Consider the following 19,982-nt stretch of genomic DNA (forward strand, 5'->3'; position numbering starts at 1 on the left):
CCCGTCATGTCTCTGTCAACGGGATGAGTCTTACTTTGACGAATTGACCCATCTGGAACCGTCATCCCATCCTGCCTGATTCCGTTATAGATTGACCCATCTGGAACCGTCATCCCATCCTGCCTGATTCCGTTATAGATTGACCGTCATACCCATACGTAAGGACCGTCACCCCATTGATCCTTTGACCCGAAAGTTGACGGACCATTGGGGTGAAGGGGGCAACTGAAGATGATAAAATATTGGGCCTGATGGCTTACCTTAATGGGCCTGACGGACTGGGTCTCTTGGGCCTGCGTAAAGATGGTCCCAGCTTCGAAGGCCCATCGTAAGGCCAAATGATCCGGAAATGGGAATCCTTGCTCACCACGCTTAGAAGAATTGGGACTAGAGTCCCACATTGGAAAGATGTGAAAACCAAAAAGGAAAAGTCAACCCTCCATCACTATAAAAGGTATAATACCCACAGAAATCGAGGTACGCTTTAATTGACCCTCTCTAACGCTCTAAGTAAGAAAGAACAATTCTAACTTGACCGTCGGAGAACCTTTGGCCGGCACCACACCGGTGCTCTTTGAAGGACGTCCGTCGATTGTTCTTGTCGTGCAGGTTCGATTCGAGTCACGAGTACGGTGTGACCCATTGGTGACAAATCTCGACGTCATCAGCTGCCTTGACTGCCTCAACTCACAGAGGGCTGAAAGGGGTGTCTGATGGAATGGGTACTCAAGTGGGGATCCAGATGATCAGAAAAGAGTTATATAATGTGGAAGAGCTCCATGAAGAAAGGGGGGCAGAAAAGAAGAAGAAGAGAGAATACTGTAGCATGCTAAACAATCTTAGTATTGTAATCTGCATACGTCAACTTATGGTCTCCTCGGACCAAATGTCCTTTGGCAATAATGGCTTTTATTTGTGTTTGATTGATTTTTAACTCCATGCTAGCCGTTGCCCAACTCATTTAGACCTAGTTCTTTGACCCATATTCTACGAAATTCATTGTATAGAGCTTGTTAGACTAGGATTCCATATATTTGGGCTTGGGCTCCAAATCTTGTCCTTACAATTACTATTGATTTTGTGCCTATCTAGTGGCTAAAATGTTTGTTGTTTAAAGATATCTTAAAATTATCAAATCTTTCTGTTAATATTTACACAAATTTTAAATTTTAATAAATATTTTCTTCTGTAGTATATATAGATCATTTTTTTTATTCAGCCTCCAATAACAAATTCCTAGCACGGCCACTATGACGAGAGTTTTTTTTTAAGTACCAAACTAATCACGGTGCATGTACAATCCCCCTTTAATTAACACATAGCAATTGATATTCAATTAGGGTGTTATTGAATATTGAGGTCTAATAGCATAGTGAAAATTCTTTAATGCTCAAGAAACCATTAGACCGTCCCTTGGGATTTACTTATTTAATGTGCACTTCTAATCTTATTCTACCTTTCCTTTGTACAGTAAATGATGTAGGATTTAGCATGATTTAAGAATAATTCTGATGACATACCATTTTTTAAACTTTGATCACAACTCTATGAGGGTAAGTTATGAGTGATGGACAATAAAATTTGAGTCAATGATAGAGCCTCGTGAAATTTTTTTTTATCATCAATGTGAAACTTCATGTTTACTACATCAGAGGTTTGTGAAAAATTTTATTACTAACAAAGTGGTGTCAATGGAGAGATAACATCGATTGAGTTGTGATAATTCCATGGCTTAATTGCTCTCTCTTATCAACTTGAAATTGTGTTGAGTAATTGAAAAGTGGGATTGAGATCTGTATTAATTTTAGTTTTTATAACATTCTTTCTGAAGTAAATCAAGAAGAACGTGTAATCACCACTTAAAAATAAAAAAATAAATAAAAAATAAATAAAAAAAGAGCATTCATTTATTATGTTATTAAAATCTACTGATCACATTCAATACCATGTGAATTTGTAACCTTAATCTAACCTGTTTCATTTATCTCCCAACTTATCGAAGGCCGTTATCTAAGTTATAATTTACAAGCCTCCCAAAAAGTCCCCCTCTCCTTTATAAGTTACCTTGCCACAGGCAATGTTAGACCAAGTTTTTGCATTTCTGGTGTGAACTTCTCAAAAAAGAGAGAACTGCTTCCATTAAATTTATACAGTGTGCCTGAGGTATATATTATGGGGACAATTTGGTTTCCAGTTTTGTATCTTCTGTTAGCAACAACATCTTCACTTGCTGAACTTCAAGGCATGTATGCAATTCTCTTTTATGTTAAGCAGTTCCTACAAAAGAAGGGATCTTTCTTTCTTTATAAATGCTACCACAGAAACGTTATTCATTGTTTAAATTGTAGCAACAACCTTATCAAGAAGGTCTGCTTCTAAGTAATTTTCTCTCTCTCTGGGCATAATTGCATGTGTAAATCAACTTCTATATGTTTTTTTTTTTTTTTTGGTGGTATGAATAATATATAAATTTCATTAATAAAATTTTGCAGAAACTCATCTGTTGCAGCACAAGCAGGCTAGCATCCGCCTTGACATATATCATGATCATGGACCTGCTACCTCTCACAACCTCACATCCAAACATAAAACTCCTATATTCTTCTCTGATGTACTCTTACGCAATGAAGAACGTGTCAAGGCTCTCCATTCCAGACTAGTAAACAAGTCCTCCTCCTCTTCCTTAGTAGCCTCAAAGAAAGCAGGAGTACCAACAAAATTAAAATCCATTAGCATCCCATTGAATCCAGCTTTATCCATTGGCTCAGGCAATTACTATGTGAAAATAGGCCTTGGCACCCCCACCAAATATTATACCATGATTTTGGACACTGGAAGCTCCTTCTGTTGGCTCCAGTGCCGACCTTGTATTTCCTGTCACACACAAGTAGACCTTCTTTTTGATCCCTCCAAATCCAAGACATACAAAACCTTGTCATGTTACACTTCCCAATGCTCTTCAGTCAAGGATGCCACATTTAACAATCCCTCATGTGACGCTAAATCTTCTAATGCTTGTGAGTACACAGCAAGTTATGGCGATACTTCTCAATCACAAGGCTATTTAAGCCAAGATTTATTGACCTTAGCCCCATTTCAGACGCTGCCTGGTTTTGTATACGGTTGTGGAAAGAACAACCTAGGTATGTTTGGCACAAGTGATGGTATTATAGGCCTTGCTCGGCACCAGCTCTCCTTGTTGTCCCAGCTGTCCCCCAAATACGGCTCTGCCTTCTCCTACTGTCTCCCTACAGTTTCTCCAGGAAGGGGAGGTTTCTTGTCCATTGGAAAATTGTCTTTGGCCGTGCCTAATATTAGTACAGCCTACAAGTTCACCCCCATGCTTTCGGATTCTGCAGCCCCCAACTTATACTTCCTAAGGTTAACTGCTATAACTGTGGCAGGTAGGCGGCTGGAAGTGAGTCCTGCCAGCTACAGAGTCCCTACAGTCATGGATACTGGAACTATTATAACACGCTTGCCTGAGTCTGTGTATACAGTACTGAGAAAAGCCTTTGTGAATGTCATGTCCAAAAGATATGCACAAGCCCCAGCTTATTCCATACTTGATACTTGTTTCAAGGGGAGTCTGCACAACATGCCTGTAGTGCCTGAAATTCAAATGATATTTCGAGGGGCAGCTAATCTCACGCTTAAAACTCCCAATGTACTCATAGATGGTGTTAAGGGCATTACATGCCTGGCCTTTGCAAGCAGTGGGAGCACAACTAACCAAATTGCCATTATTGGAAATCATCAACAGCAGACTTTTAGTGTAGCCTATGATGTGTCCAATTCCAGAATTGGTTTTTCTGCTGGTGGCTGCCGTTGATTAGTATTTAGAAGTGACTTTGTTTGATGACTCTATGGACATAAGATGTTACTGCATACATATGAGGAGAGAAGAATCATTTGTACCACAAGTCTAAATTGCTGGCTAATGAAAGCTTGGCCTGCATGTATGGCTTGTATATTACTCAGTCACACGTGAAAGATAATTGAATGGTCTTATGAATTTGAATTTCAATGCACTTTCTCTTACAATCTGAAATTTTTGTTTCTAATTTGCAAACTATATTTTGCAATGCAGACGGAAAATTTTAAACAGTCTTTGAACACTGCTACAACAGACAATGAATTTTAAAACACATAAAAATTTCAATCTACAGGTTTAGCCTGTTCACAATTTGAATCAAAATATTGGGCTCTGTGAAGCTTAGTTTTGTTTGATCTGGTTTAACAATCCAACTCGATCCGAATAATGTTGTGTGGTTTTTTAATGGGAGATTTTCTGAGGTTTAGTCCATGGAGCGGAGGCTTGGGCCAATAGGCGAAAAAAAAATTTGGCCCATTTTGTATATAGAAACCGACTTTGGTGATTAGGGTTTTTTGAGGTGTTGTTGCCGTATTTTTGAGTGAGAGAAAAACTGTAGCCACACTTTATACTTTTCTCTGATAATAGTGAAATTTCTGCAACTCTGTGGACGTAAGCAAATTGCCAAACCACATAAATACTGTTTTGTGCGTGTGATTATTTTTTTTTTTTTTCCTTTTGGCATGTGTTTTTCTCTTTCTTTCTTTTTTTTTTCTTTTTTTTGTTTTTGTTTTTGTTTCTCACAGGTTGGGATTTTGGATAAATTCTCTACACAAAAAACATTGTAGAAAGGCAAAGAGTGAGTAACAAGCGTTAAAATTATAATAGGAGTACATGATTTGAATGAAAAAGGAGCTAGTCATCATATTATGGCCTGTGGATAGATCTAATTATCATCTAATTACTATATTTAGTTTAATGCTAGCCTGAAAGAAGAAAGACGAATTCTTCAAGCATCTTTTGAGACTGCCTAGCCTAGAGGATCTTGTCATTCTCTACATGCTAGCAAAATTGGTCTCTGCTGCAATTTTTAAAATTGAGATTTCCCATTTAACTTCACTAGAATTAAGAGCAAGTATTTATAGCGTGGTTCAATTGGTGATGAATAACAAAAATTTGATCAATCGCAACATTTTCTTCTTGGCCAAGGAGAGCAGGCACACACACTTTGACTTTTCAGACATGAAAAATAAACTTTAGAAAATCCAAGTCCAAGGCGTATTTAACTGTTTCATTTGAATTCTGTAGCTAATGAAATTCTGCATGCAGGGACCAATCATTTACTTGGGTGGATACAGCTGTGACTTCTACTTTTCCCCATTTTTGTATTGAAGATGGGACAAAAAAAACTCATGGGTAGCATGTGAAGATAACCTTAACATATATATAAGTATTATTTAATTAGTTAATTGGGTTTTCGGTGAGCAATTTCAAAGTTTTGAACTTTGAATCCCTTCTGGGGTCAGATATCGTTAAAAAACAATTCATTCATCCTCTATAGCCTCCTTGACTAACCTGCAACTCCAACCTCAGACTCTCGAAGCTAGAGGCCATTTGAGACTGTCTCCATTTTTCTTTTAAAGTCAGCTTACACTAATACCCACAGGTCCTGAAATATATTCAGTGATGACATAAAGGAGTCAGAATTCTCCACATATATATATGTTTCACAATCAAAATAGAGTTAGCCAAACTTTGCAGAAGAAAGAAATTTTGAGACGAGTTGGAGCAGAAGTTGGAGGTAAGCAAGAAAAAATTTAGCTACAACTAGTTGAGTTTTAATAACTTAGACAATTTCATATTTTGGAATTTTAGCAAATTAGGTGACAACGTAGTTTTCTATCTAATTTAACAGGTATGTGGGTCATCTTTGGGAAATTTTAATTTCAATTATTGTGTCACTCTATTATTTTTCTGTCTTCACACTTTTTCCCTCTAGGCCACTTTGTATATGGGTTAGAATTTTCTCCTGGTGCAACATTACACTACTTCATATAATAAGATATATATATATATATATATACACATGATCCTTAAAATCTGGGTCGTAGGTGGAGGTTGGTTCCAGCAGCATCGAGCTCTGAGCCAGGCCTAATCAGACAAGAAGAAGCCAAACCTCTTTTTGGTGTGTGTCTCCCAAATCCCAACTCATAAACAGAACCAAAGTTTAAACACTAAAATTAACTATTCGCACGGCTTCCATTCCATTTGTCTCATGGAATACACTGCCACTTTTAAATCTAACAGAAGAACAGCAGTTCTAAGAAACTACTGTTGAGAATCAAAGACAAGTGGACAACGGTCTTTGCTTATTTCTTGAATCTTTCTAGTTGTTCTGTTTCTGAAGTTCATTCTTTTCTTTTTATGTGATTAGTATATATGGTCATCTTTGATTCCCATTACATACCTTAAATCTTTTGAACTCAGCAATTATTCTGTTCTACGAAAACAAAATGATGTTTTAAGTGCAATCATCCACCATTGTGAACATTTCTCATGTCCACAGAATTCATAGTAATAGCTTGAGTCATCTTCACCTTTCATTGTGCATATCCATTGACACTAAAAAAATTGGTTCCCCAAACAGGAAAGTCTATATTCCAGGAACCTTGGGAAATTTACTATATGAATCTTGTCTGTGAATTCAAAAAGTATGATATATATATATATATATTTATATGCTTCCTGTTTTCCACATTTTTAAGTATGCCTAATCACTGAATCCTTCTTTTTCTGCATTTTTCTGATGCCCATCTCTTTCCAGGGTTCGGCCTTTTAAGATGGGATGCATATCTTCGAAAGTCATGTCCAGATCAATCAGTTTTCATGAGGGGAAAAACCAGAACTTGCACAGGACATCCAATGACATTTCTGCGCTGGACAAACTAATCATGTCTGGTAATGAGAGTGACCATAGCCTTGCTCTTGTTTGCACTGCTAACATGGTAATCAACACACTCCAGTCTTGGGATTTCAATTCAAACACATGCCCCAAGCCAGCTATTGAACCTGTTAATTCTGAGATTGACACATCAAAGTTGAGGGCGAGTCTAGATCAAGGAGAGGTAAAACAAGCACAACCAGCACCAGAACAAGTGGGATCCATTGATGCTCATCTTACTAGGCGGTCTAAAAGTTGTCATTGGTTTGAAGAGCATGAGTTCTCCTCGTTTGCTCTTGAGATTTCTGATGGGATTAGAGAAGATAAACCTTATTGGAGTCACAAGTGTAGGATACGCAATAGGAGTTTCCACACAGTTGAGGAATATGACTCAATGTTAGAAAAGATATCGTCTAGTGTGCTGCAAAGAGGGCTTGATGGCAAGGATCATGGTTCAGGAACCAAGGATCATCTCCTTGGCTCCAAATCTTCATCAAATATCTCTCATCATGCCAAGGATAAAGAGACTGGTTTGCAGGAAACAAAGCAATCAAGCTTACATGGTAATGCTTTAGTACATGAGAACACTATGTTTAAAGAAACAGAAACCAAGGAGGTAACGCCAAGTCCTAACAACCACAGCTTAAGTTCAGATCAAGAAAACCAACAAGTGACACCAATTCCTCGTGCTGCTCAAGTTGGAAACAACATTGAGAAAGGATTTAAAAGAAAGGCCATGGCCAAGGGGCTAGAATCACTGAGAATTCCCCCTTCCATTGAATTCCCAACAATTTCAAGTCTTAGGGAATGGCTTCATGCTGGGGATCAAGTATACTCTCCTGGGTCCTATGTCACCCCAAAGTTTGGTAACTATGCTTTGCCAATTCGAAGGAGTGTAGATGAAAGCAGTGAGGACTACATCTTCAATCCAGAATTGGTAACTGCCTTTGAACAATGTATGCATGAACTTGAAGCAGAAGAAGAGAGCATTCTCAAGCAAATTGTGGAGAATTTGGAGAAAGACTGTAATGAAGTTAAGCAAGCCAAGGAATAGATCCTATCCTAGATAGAAGACTAGAGTGTGTATTCCACAATCACCCCATTAGGAGAAACTGAGAAGTATGCCAACCAGAGTGTGTATTCCACTATTTCATCTGAATTTTGAAATTTTTGTGTTTTTTAGTTTTTTTTTTTTTAAGTTAAAATGCACACAAATTGTCAAGTTTTTTTTCCTCTGGTTAAAATGTGGTGCATTTGATTTGGCCTTAAAATGGATGTTCTAATGTTCATAGGAAGTAGTTGGCAGCTGGTGGATTATTTTCAAGCAGTTTTAGAAGTCATGTACATCTAAGAATTTATTTAAATGAATAATAACAATAGCAAAGTTATTATGTCTTTTAAAATTTTGATTACATTTCAGCAAGCTTCACATCTAATCTAAAAAGAATTCAAGCTCACGAACATTTTGAACTAGAAATCCCCACTATGTTATTAAAGAGACAAGTAGGAACTAAAAGATCATTTTGTTCATTTATACAAATTGTCAATGAGAGTGTCAAACCTCAAAGGGAGTGTCATTATGTTTATCTATTTTGGATTTTTTTTTTTCTTGAAAAATTGACATATTAGTTTAGAAGTCACAATGTGAGAGGGCATAGAGTTCTAATAAATTATCACATGTATTGGATATATATATATCATGTAATATGATGGGTACTTAGATTTTACACGATTTATACAAATCCTGGCAAACATACACAAGGACGGATCCAGGGGCCCAGGCCCAAAGAAAAAAAGAATTTTTGATTATTTTTTTTTATTTCTAGAGTTGCGCCTTCCTCCTCCAAAAACTTAGACCCCCTCCCTTTTAATTAGCCTGGCCCAACTAGCAACTACTCAACTCATAAACTTAACAAAAACAAAATTTTAAAATAAAGAATAAAAAATTCTAGTCAGCCTAGTATTAAAGTACTAGCATTAGATGTTCTAGATGCTAAATATTTAGTATTTAGAACACCAAATACCAAAAACACTACTGTACAAAACATTTCAAATGTTATATTAAAGTAGCAAAAGTAATTTTTGATTTGTGAAATAAATTTTTTTGTAATAGCTTATGCTCTTAAGAAACAATATTATTTTTTTTTTTTTTGTCTTTGTTGTTAGATAATTGCATCTTCTCTTTTTAGAATAAAAAATGGTGGCTCACGTGTGTTATCACAGCTGACCACACCCCACAAATATATCGCCTGTGAGTACCACCAGCACATAATGGTGCCCACAACTTGGACTCCACCCATGCGCATTGTTTTTTTTTTAAGAAACCAAAGTCCAAACCCTACACCCGTGGGGTATGAGGACTCGAACCTGCATCTGGCATAGCCATCAAGAAGGGGCCAACCACTACACCACACTAGCTGGTGGTAGATAATTGCATCTTAATGTATTAAGAAACAATGATTTTGTGTATTTATCTTAGTTAAGAGTTTGTTAATACTATATGGATACCTATTTGATTTTTTTTTCTTATACTATCCCAGATCCGCCACATACATTATCGAAAATAAATGGATACTCCTAATACCTAATTCCGGCCCATCAAGTCCTATTGTTTATTCTTCTAAAAAAAAGTCATGTTGCTTATCTTAGTTAAAAATAATAAATAAATAAAAAAAGAGAAGAAGAAGATTAAATTCTATCGTGTCCTATACCATTAAAAAAAATCCAAGCTTAAAAAAAAATGTAACAAATAGTTGAAGTCTACAAGACTACAAACACTACATATATAGAAGACTATAAACACTACATGAAACACGCTAACAGACCCTTCAAAATTGCTCTGTATAAACATGGGAAAGGTGGTACGTTCATAACATTTTCACAACAAATCATAGGTGGTTAGTTGTTATTGGTTTAAATTTAAACCTAACACTAAGATTATTTTTTTGCCCCAACAAATAACAACCAATAACAACCTACCACTTAAGATTTGTTATAAAAATATTGTGAAAATGTTGTGAACATATCATTTCTCATAAATGTAGAACATAGTTCAAACTAACGTAGAACACATTTCAAACTCAAAGAGAGCAATTTTTCTTAATTGAGAGAGAGATCAAAATGTCTTCGACTAGTAAGTTTTTTTTTTTTTTTTTTAGTTTAGTCACATTGTTTTGTTTCAAATTTGTTTCCTTTATTCATTTATGCTTTGTTTTTGTTAATTATGGTTTGTTTGCAATGTTATATGTGAGGTATTTGCTTGGTCATTTCTATGTTGTTTCCATTATTCATTTTTGTTTTGTTTTGGTTAATTATAGTTGGGCAAGACTTAGGTATAGTACTTAGGTGTTGTTCCTTAGGTTTTCCTCTTAAGATTCAACCATATGGCTACTTAACTAAAAAATATACTTCCATTCTATGATAAAAAATCCACATGACTGAATTTTAAGAGGGGAATCTAAGAAACAGCATCTAAGGTACCCTAAATTTTGTCCATTATAATTTGTTTGCTATGTTATTAGCGAGGTATTTGGTTATTAGAGATCTTAAGTGGGGTATTTGTAGTTTTTACTAATACTTTGGTATTCGTGTGTGGGGTAATTTTTTATTCTGTGTGTTGTGTGAAGTTGTTTGCCTTTTTTCTTTTTAAAAAAAAAAATTGAAAATCAAACGAAGAGAATGTTTTTGGTTTTCTGTTGAGGGAGGTGATTTCATTTATTAATATTTTTATCAAATTAGTTATTTATTAAGTTGAATTTCCTTCCCAAATGATAAATTCTTTTTTGTTTACTTCAAATGATAAATTCTAATATACTCCTTATATGATAAGATTAAAGTTACAATATATGAAATAATATTATGCTAACTAAATTGATTGATCCTTGACTCTTAAAAAAATAAATAAAAATTGATTGATCCTTAGAATTGAGTTGGACAGGTTACTTATTCAGCCATGTGTATCAAAGCCATCTTTTTTTTTTTTTTTTTGGATACAAGATAGAAAAAGCCATCATTAGTTTACAGTCACTCATTTTGTTTTGGAGTTAATAGTCTTATGACTTTTAGCAAAATTAATGTGAACATTGATGCTGTGCACTTGACAGGCTTTCTAGTTGTACCTGTTCTAATTCTGCTAACTATTGCGGGATGTGATGGAAGTCCACTTCCAAGTAAATTAGATGATGTTGATAAACAGCCCCTACAAACATCTAGGCCATATAACATTGCTCATCGAGGTTCAAATGGGGAGTTTCCTGAAGAAACTGCTGCTGCATACATGGTATGTCTCCTATCTACATGTAGTTTGACATATGTGATTGAAGCTTTGACTAAGATTTCTCATTTATTAATATTACATATTGATGTTTTATACAAGGGCCTATATGAATTTCGGTATACATTAGATCACCTTTTCTTCTAATTCTTTTGTTCAAATTTATCAAAGAATATGTAAAAACAACTATTGGCTGCTAATATATTACATCAAGTTAAAAAGTTGCCAGATTGCATGGATTTTAAGTTATCAAGCAGCCTCCTTCTTTTGTGCTTAGCCATGAATTGTTATGTTATACTTATATATCATTTTATACCTTATAATTTTTCTGTGCGATAATGAATGGTCCCTAAACTTTATTTGGCATTGCAGAGAGCTATTGAAGAGGGGGCAGATTTCATAGAAACAGACATTCTTGCCAGTAAAGATGGAGTGCTGATATGCTCTCATGATGTAACACTTGATCTTGATAATAGAACAAATATTGCAAACTTTAGTCAGTTTGCTGATCGAAAAAGAACCTATGAGGTCCAAGGTGTGAACATGACTAGGTGGTTCGTAGGTATGTATCAAAGCTACTCCTTGCATTTTTTTTTTTTTTTTTTCTACTTTTATGTTGTAATTATGATTGTTTGATACATGACTTTTATGCTAAATTTCTTAATCCCATTTTTATGTTTTTCATATATTGTCTTGAACATAAGTTACAATTCATCAATCTGACTCTAGCTAACCTTGATTATGTGCAGTTGATTTTACATTGGAAGAACTGAAGTTACTAGGAGTGAATCAACGGTTCAGTTTTAGAGATCAACAATATAATGCTATGTTTCCCTTTTTTATTTTTAGTAAATCTTCTAAGTCCTTATTTGTTCTCCCTACTTTCCTCCGCATTCTAGACCATTTGTTGGCTCATAATAATTCGTTACTTAATGATGGAGATTGTTCTACTTCGTATCGAGTTGTGATCAAACTTATATTAAACTATATCACCATAATAGACATGTATTGAGTCTGGATATAATTATTTTATAAGCTATAGTATTGAATGTAAAAGATCTTCAAGATAAATAAAAATAAAAATAAAAAATTATGCAACAAGAGCAGGAGGATCATATGATATGATCCTCCTGCTCTTGTTGCATAATTTTTTATTTTTAGCAATTCTTTTTATATCAACAAGGGATATGAATCATATCCCTTGTTGATATAAAAAGAATTGCTCTACTTTTTTTCTTATATATTGTCTGAACTTCAAGTCTTGATAGTATTAAGGGTTGGTGGGAGCCCAACCAATTGGCTACAGCATTGGATTTAAATTTTGTAATGATGAATTTTCTTAAATTAAACCTGTTTATATTCTCTAATTTAAGTATGCTTATGGTTTCCTCTAATTAAATATTATTAATTTCTTATTAAGTAAAAATATTCATAGACATAATTAATAGTGCTTTCTTCTCTTTTATATAATAGTCACATATAACAAGTTTGTCTTAATTCTTTTCAAAAAGCATTGTTCACTTGGAGATGTCCAAACTGCCTAATGCCGGTTTAAAATCATTACAACTTGTTTCAAATTTTATTCTTGTGTCTTTGAGTGAAATGAAAAGCCATAACATAGTTAAACATATTATGAAAAGGTTAATTGGATTTTAGTTTAAAAACTAAGATGATTTAGTAATGTATGTAAATTCTGTTTAAGATTACTAAAACTATCTCATTGATTAACCATAATTTCTTCAAAACCAATTCATCATTTGTTTTCCAGGGAAGTTTCCAATTATCACCTTCAAAGAATACATATCAATCGCACTGGATGCAAAAAGAGTTGTTGGAATATATCCAGAGATAAAGAATCCTGTTTTTATCAATAAACATGTAAGTGATTTTCCTTGTGTCATCATCATACTTGGAAGCAAGAAAATTATACCAACTCAACTCATAAGGTTTTGGTGCTCTTACGTGAGCTTACTTGAATTAGATAGTGATCTTGTATCTCCCTTATATTTCATCAAAAAACTACAGGTCAAATGGTCAGATGGGGAAGAAGTTTGAAGATAAGTTTGTGGAGACACTGATGAAATTTGCATACAAAGGTTCATATATGTCAAAAGAATGGCTAAAGCAACCTGCCTTTGTCCAGTCCTTTGCTCCAACTTCACTCACATATATTGCAAACCTCACTGACTTGCCCAAAATTTTCTTAATTGATGATGTGACGGTACTAACAGAAGATACCAATCAGGTTTGTTCTTTGTTCTCATTCTGAAAATCCAATTGACTTTGTTGTTGGCAAGCAGATCAACTTTAATAATTTGTTGTTTAGCATGACAAATAAGCTCGAAAATATTTAACTTCTAGGCGTGAATCATGTTGCTAGCCATATGTACATGGATGGCATTATAGTAGGGATGTTAGGCAATTTTTTATTTAATTAGGTGGCATAACTATTATTCAATATCTATGAGAGGTAGTGTTGTATTTGGCAAGGAACTCAAGGACGTGACCTCTTTGGGTATTGATAGCTTAATTTGATAATAGAAAATATTTTCCAATATAGTTTCAGAACAATAAAGAATTGTGTCTAAAAGTCCTAGTTTTGATATATATATTTAAATCATATTTTAGGTGAATTTTGTTCCAAATCATCTATTTGCTCCACAACTGTACTTCTGATGCAGTCACTTTTTTTTTATTATCTGTTCCATACAGTGACTTTTCTAATTGTGTTCTTGATTGAATAAATGTTTTGTGCAGACATACTATGATATTACTTCAGATAGCTATCTTGATTTCATGAAGAACTATGTGGTTGGGATTGGACCTTGGAAGGATACAATTATTACTACAAAAAACAATTATTTGAATGAAGTTACAGATCTTGTTGCCAAAGCACATGCTCGTGGCCTACAGGCGCATATATTTTCTTGGTGCATGATGTCTAAGATTTGTGAGCATTCACAGTAAAGTATCTAAAAAATTTAGTTTTTAGCAACTTAAAACACTACTTTATCTATTTTAACAACTCACTTTATAATACACCTTACAGCAAAGGTTTTATATTTTTTTTTAATAAATAACGTAAGAATATTATTAATAATAGAAAAATTGCCAATCTGACTACATTAGGGATGTACTATGGGGGCACAAATCAAGAAACAAAAGAACAACAGTCAAGAAAAGTAGAAAAGAAAGAACAAAAAAAATGAGAAACAACCACACTCCATTCAAAGAGAGTGTGTAAGAAAAAAGACTTAATCTACAACAAAGAACATTGACAACCCTCAAAGCTTCTAGCATTCTTTTCACGCCAAATGCACCAAATCAAGCAATGAGGCACTAATTTCCAAACATCAATGTGACGATATCGTGCAAACTTTCCTTGCCAAACAACTCAAGAACAGTATGAGGCATAACCCATTGAATACCAAACAAGCAGAAAACCAAAGACCACAACTCCTAAATTATGGAGCAATGAAGTAGAAAATGATCCACCGACTCCCCACACCTCTTACACATATAGCACCAGTCAAGCACTATCACTCGTCTATTACGAAGGTTGTCTGTTGTTAAAATCTTACCTAAGGAAGCAGACCAAGAAAAGAAAGCTACCCTTGGAGGAACCTTCAATTGCCATATCATTTTCCATGGAAAGGAAACAAGAGTAGGAGGGTAGAAGGAGCTATAATAACCTCTAAAATCAAAACCTCTATTCCTTGCAGGCTTCCAACAAACCTTATCTGGGCCAAGCCCCCGCAGTGTCGAAGAATAGACCAACCCCATAAACCGGTCAAAGGCTTCTTCTTCCCAATCTTGTGGTGGACGACGAAATTGCACATTCCAATGAAACCTCCTAGCAAATCAACCTATAACTTCAGCCACCGAGGAATCCTTTGACCTACTAAGACAGTAAAGCTCTAGAAAGGCCTCTTGGAGAGTACAATCCCCACACCACACATGCTTCCAAAAATTCACTCTAGTACCATCCCCCACATCATAAACAAGGAGTTTAGAGAAGTTCAACCAGCCACTTCTAATGTATCTCCACAAGTTGACCCCATAAGGACTTGTCACCTTTTTCGTACACCAACCACCCCAAATGTTCACATATTTTGCCTCCATAACCCTCCTCCATAAAGCATCAGTCTCCATGCCATACCTCCACAACCATTTTCCTAGCAAGGCAGAATTAAAGTTTCCCAACCGTCTTATACCCAACCCCCCAACCTGCATAGGCCTACATACCTTGACCCAATTAACTAAATGTATTTTAGGTTCACCACCAATCCCATTCCACAGAAAATCTCTCTGGAATTTCTCCACACACTTTGCCACCTTACCCGGTAAAGGAAGAAGGGAAAGAAAGTATGTAGGTAAAGAGTGAGCTTTTAATGAGTGTCACCTTATTCCCTTTAGATAAATATATTCTCTTCCAACCTAGTAATCTCCTCTCCATTCTCTCTAGGATAGGATTCCAAACAGATAAATCCTTAAATTTTGCACCTAATGAAAGGCCCAAATATTTCAAGGGCAAAGAAGACTGCCCACACCCCAACAGACCCACCAAAGCCTCCAAATTGTGTACCCCACCAACAGGAACCAACTCAGATTTCCCCAAATTAATACAAAGCCCTGACACCTCCTCAAATCTAGCAAGAATCGCTCTCAAATTAGCAATCTGAGAAGGTTTAGCATCACAAAAAATCAAAATGTCATCTGCAAATAAAAGGTGAGACACCATCACTGATGGACCAGACGTACTACCCACAAAAAAGCCTAAGAATTGCCCAGCGGAGGCAGCCACATCCAACCTACGACTTAATGCCTCCATCACAAAATCAAACAACAAATGAGATAAAGGATCCCCTTACCGAAGCCCCCTAGAACTTCCAAAGAAATCAGAAGGGCTACCATTGATCAAAATGGAAAACATTACAGTTGAAATGCAATACCTCATCCATTTTCTCCATTTCTTTGAGAAACCACAACGCTGAAGCATATACATTAAAAAATCCCAACTCACATGATCATACGCCTTCTCCACATCCAATTTACACAACACACCTGAAACTCCTAACTTCAATCTACTATCAATACATTCAAAAGCAATCAAGACGGAATCCAAAATCTATCTGCCCTTCACAAAATCATTTTGTGAATCCGAAATAAGCCCATGCACCACCCTACAAAGATAATTAGCCAATACCTTAGAAATAATCTTATAAATCCCACCAACTAAGCTAATAGGCCGAAAGTCTTTGACCTCCACAGCATCCACTTTCTTGGGAATAAGGGCAAGGAACAAAGCATTAAGACTCTTCTCAAACACCACCTGAGTATGGAAATTGTGGAAAACAGCCATAATTTCTATTTTCAAAACCCCCCAATGAGATTGGAAGAATGCCATGGAAAAACCATCCGAGCCAGGTGCCTTATCACCATTAAAATCATTGATCACCTTAAACACCTCTTCTTCCTCAAAAGGCCTATCTAGCCAACTTGTATCTTCCACTGAGATACTAGAAAAATCCACATCATCTAACACAGGTCTATGAGCCACATCCTCAAAATAAAGCTGCCTATAAAACTAAGAGATACAATTTGCTATAGTAGCCGGGTCCAAAGACAACACCCCATCCATCATAAGCCTATCAATAGAATTAACCCTCCTATAAGAATTAGCTATACGGTGGAAATTTTAGTATTCCTGTCTCCTTCCCTAACACAAAGAACTCTATATTTTTGCCTCCAACATATTTCTTCCAACAGAATAGCTTTCTCTAACTTATCACGAATTCTTCCCATTTCTATCCTTTCCTCCGCTGATAATCCCCGACTCTCCTCCATATTCTCTAGAACACTTAAGTCCTTCCACAATTTTTTAATCTAAATTTCAACATGACCAAACACCTCCACATTCCATCTTTTCAAATCATTTTTTAGGAGCTTTAATTTATTGGCCAGAATAAAACTTGGTGCACCATGAACCTGATAGGAATCCCACCAAGACCGAATCCTATCCACAAAAGCTTCATCCTTAAGCCACATATTCTCAAATCTAAACAGCATACTCCCTCTCTGAAAAGATCCACCCTCAAGGACAATTGGAAAGTGATCCGGGCACAACCTAGACATCCGTCTTTGAGAAACTGTTGGAAATTTATCCTCCCAATCTGCAGAAAACAAGAATTTGTGAAGCCTAGCCTTTGAAGCAACTTCTCTAGCATTTGACCAAGTAAAAGTACCTCCTTGTAATGGCAGATCAATAAGACCCTGTTATAAAATAAAATTGGAAAACTCCCGCATAGCAGTAGTGAAAGAATTAGACCCCAATCGTTCAGAAAGGAACCTAACCACATTAAAGTCACCACCCACACACCATGGGACACTCCACCAGCTATTTAAGCCACAGAGTTCCTCCCATAAAAACCTCCTGTCTCGGTGTAAATTAGGACCATAAACACCAGTAAACGCCCAAACAAACTGATCTGACACACTTGTAAACTTACAAGAAACCGAAAACCTCCCCTCTGCTTCCTCCATTTTATTTACTACCCGAATGTCCCACATCATTAACACCCTACCAAAAGCTCCACGAGAACCTAAGTAAGACCAGTCAACATGTTGGCCACCCCACAAGCTACAAATCACTGCTCTATTAATCAGCCCCATTTTGGTTTCTTGAAGACAAACCACATCTGGCCCCCATTTCCTAATCAAATTTCTAACCCTGAGCCTTTTATCCTACTCGTTCAACCCTCTAACATTCCAAGAAATAATCTTCACATTCATTGATAAGGCACAATAGCCCGCTCAGAACTTGCACTCCTTGCTTTATTTGGATCTACTCAACATTCAAAGATGACAACAAATTCTTCAACTCCCAATGACTTTCTGGCCTGACTTGACCAACTTCATTTGATCACCCACCACAAGTTTCTGTTTATCTTTCTTTCTAGCCTCTATGGCTAGTAACAATCTTGTAATCTGCTCCTCAAAACCTTCAAGCGAAGTGCCCACAGATTTCTTGAAAGCCTTTATCCTATTGGTTACCCATTGTGATAATTAACAATTATCCACACTCTCCTTACACCCAATCTCCTTCACATGATTAGAACCCAACTCCAACAGACCTTCAATGGCCAATAGTACCACAACTAATAGCTCATCACCTCTCTCACAAGACCTCAACCTTTCATCAAATTCCCACATTTGACTCTCTGACCCGGGAACCACAGACGAAGACTCTACTAGCCCCTCACCCTCATCTGCCCAACTAACCCTCTGCCCTTCATTAGTAATAGAAGCATTACCCGGTACACACTCTCCCTCCAAACTTGAGCCGACTGACATACAGTCTTGAGAACAATACAGTGACAATCGGAGTACTAATTGTTTGTCATCACGCAATTGTAATATCCAGTCTTTAGAATTACCCCAAGACTTATCCAAGTCTCCGACCAACTCCCTAATAGTGGGGCCAGGTAGATGAACTCCCTTAAAGTCAGAATCATAATTTGTAGTGACCGAACCTTCCGAATCCACAAAATCCTCTTCCCCATCTTCCGTTGCCACCTAAGAAGTCAATGACACCGACGCCAACACCATCGGGACACTACAGGTTGTTTCCGATTCACTGGATACCTAGACCACCCCCACTGGCTTGACTAACATGGTGGAGGATTGAGTCTGATATATCGAAACACCAAAACCATCAGCACCCATCACTTCCGGTGCAATCGTAGAGGACATTGTGGCCGAGGACACCACCGGCACCAACATCGACCTACTCAGGTCACCAATCGCCAATATCAGGTCATGGGATGCATGGGCCACCACCTCTAGTCCTATCGGCACGGTGGGTGTTTGAGCGAATCGGGTTGGGTTGTGCTGACCACCCTCACCTGCAACAATTTCACTCCTACCTAAGCTTAGGTTAGCTAAGCAGGTCTTATGAGAAGTCTCCAGAACATGAGAGCCACTAATAGAACTCTCTCCAGCCTCAAAGTTACATGGGCTTGACAAACCCAAGCCCAAAGTAGACTCTTTACTTCCCAGAAGACCCACTGTTTTACTCAAAGTTGCGTGGGCTTTCTGATTGCATGGGCCCAGCCCCACTGTTTTATTCTAAACATTATTATTCTCCCTTGCTACCCAATTGTCAGCTTGTTTACCACCATTAACTCTATCCCAAGAGACCCGCTTCTTTCCAAACTCATTCACAGCCATAATCAACCCTCTCCTTAACCAATGTGACTTCCTATTATCACGTAACTTTCCAAACCCAACAATTTTTGAATTCAAATTAAACTTCAAAGGAATACTAAGCTGATTTCCTTCTGGGATTTTCTCCTCAATGATATTCTTACCATTAATACCACCCTCTCCACCCTCACCACCTCCCACAGCTGCCTAGAGAAAACTTCCGGCCTGAGTTTCAAAAACTACTACTTGTGTGCGAGAATTGTCACTTGGAGGCTCCAAATTATTCTTCACTACATCATCCTTTACCTTTTCTTTGATAAAAGGCTGCTGAACAAGCTTCAACCTTGCCTGCACTAGAGCTTTGACGACTTCCACATAGGACCTGGCAGCACGAAATTTTGGGACTTGCTTATACTTGTATGGTACAAAATTCAATCCACCCAACGCATATTGGGAAGGTTCCAATATTCTTCTTAATTCAATCCCAAAAATTTTCCATCCTTGTTGTGACTTACCAGCAGGAATAATGATAACCCCAATCACAGTGTGTTCCAAACTCCGCATTACCCAAAGTGCTGCACTCTTACCCAAAAAAACCGATTGCATGTAATATTTTCCCCGTTCAAAAATCTTAAGGGAGTAGAAATTCCCTCCTTCCTCCACCACCAAGTGAAACAATTTAGATTCAATAAAAAAAACTTCTAAATCCACCCATACTGAACCAAGAAAACAAACTAAATAGGATTTCT

General features: G+C 36.7%; 3 protein-coding genes across 4 annotated transcripts; all 3 read left to right on the plus strand.

Moving 5' to 3' along the window:
* Positions 1-2,172: 2,172 nt before the first annotated feature.
* On the plus strand, positions 2,173-3,832 carry LOC126729158 (aspartyl protease family protein At5g10770-like). The gene is made up of 2 exons (XM_050434851.1): positions 2,173-2,242; positions 2,493-3,832. Exons 1-2 carry the CDS (start codon positions 2,173-2,175, stop codon positions 3,830-3,832), a joined length of 1,410 nt encoding a protein of 469 aa, XP_050290808.1.
* Positions 3,833-5,293: 1,461 nt separating this feature from the next.
* Positions 5,294-7,935, plus strand: LOC126726823 (uncharacterized). 2 transcript variants are annotated; one of them, XM_050432193.1, is made up of 2 exons: positions 5,294-5,615; positions 6,639-7,935. In XM_050432193.1, exon 2 carries the CDS (start codon positions 6,655-6,657, stop codon positions 7,807-7,809), a length of 1,155 nt encoding a protein of 384 aa, XP_050288150.1. In that variant the 5' UTR covers positions 5,294-5,615; positions 6,639-6,654; the 3' UTR covers positions 7,810-7,935. The 2 variants fall into 2 exon arrangements, with proteins under 2 accessions (XP_050288150.1, XP_050288151.1); XM_050432194.1 differs by lacking the exon at positions 5,294-5,615 and adding an exon at positions 5,650-6,175.
* Positions 7,936-10,809: 2,874 nt separating this feature from the next.
* Positions 10,810-13,995, plus strand: LOC126728613 (glycerophosphodiester phosphodiesterase GDPD6-like). The gene is made up of 5 exons (XM_050434410.1): positions 10,810-11,034; positions 11,401-11,590; positions 12,797-12,906; positions 13,010-13,273; positions 13,786-13,995. Exons 1-5 carry the CDS (start codon positions 10,810-10,812, stop codon positions 13,993-13,995), a joined length of 999 nt encoding a protein of 332 aa, XP_050290367.1.
* Positions 13,996-19,982: the final 5,987 nt, after the last annotated feature.

Source organism: Quercus robur, chromosome 5 (assembly GCF_932294415.1).
Source record: "Quercus robur chromosome 5, dhQueRobu3.1, whole genome shotgun sequence".
In the NCBI taxonomy this organism is placed as follows: domain Eukaryota; kingdom Viridiplantae; phylum Streptophyta; class Magnoliopsida; order Fagales; family Fagaceae; genus Quercus; species Quercus robur.

Coding starts and splice junctions, on each gene's coding strand:
- LOC126729158 (XM_050434851.1), top strand. CDS start 2,173: ATGGGGACAATTTGGTTTCCAGTTTTGTATCTTCTGTTAGCAACAACA. Junction 2,243..2,492: donor TTCACTTGCTGAACTTCAAG/GCATGTATGCAA, acceptor AAAATTTTGCAG/AAACTCATCTGTTGCAGCAC.
- LOC126728613 (XM_050434410.1), top strand. CDS start 10,810: ATGACTTTTAGCAAAATTAATGTGAACATTGATGCTGTGCACTTGACA. Junction 11,591..12,796: donor CATGACTAGGTGGTTCGTAG/GTATGTATCAAA, acceptor TTTGTTTTCCAG/GGAAGTTTCCAATTATCACC. Junction 13,274..13,785: donor TAACAGAAGATACCAATCAG/GTTTGTTCTTTG, acceptor TGTTTTGTGCAG/ACATACTATGATATTACTTC.
- LOC126726823 (XM_050432193.1), top strand. CDS start 6,655: ATGGGATGCATATCTTCGAAAGTCATGTCCAGATCAATCAGTTTTCAT.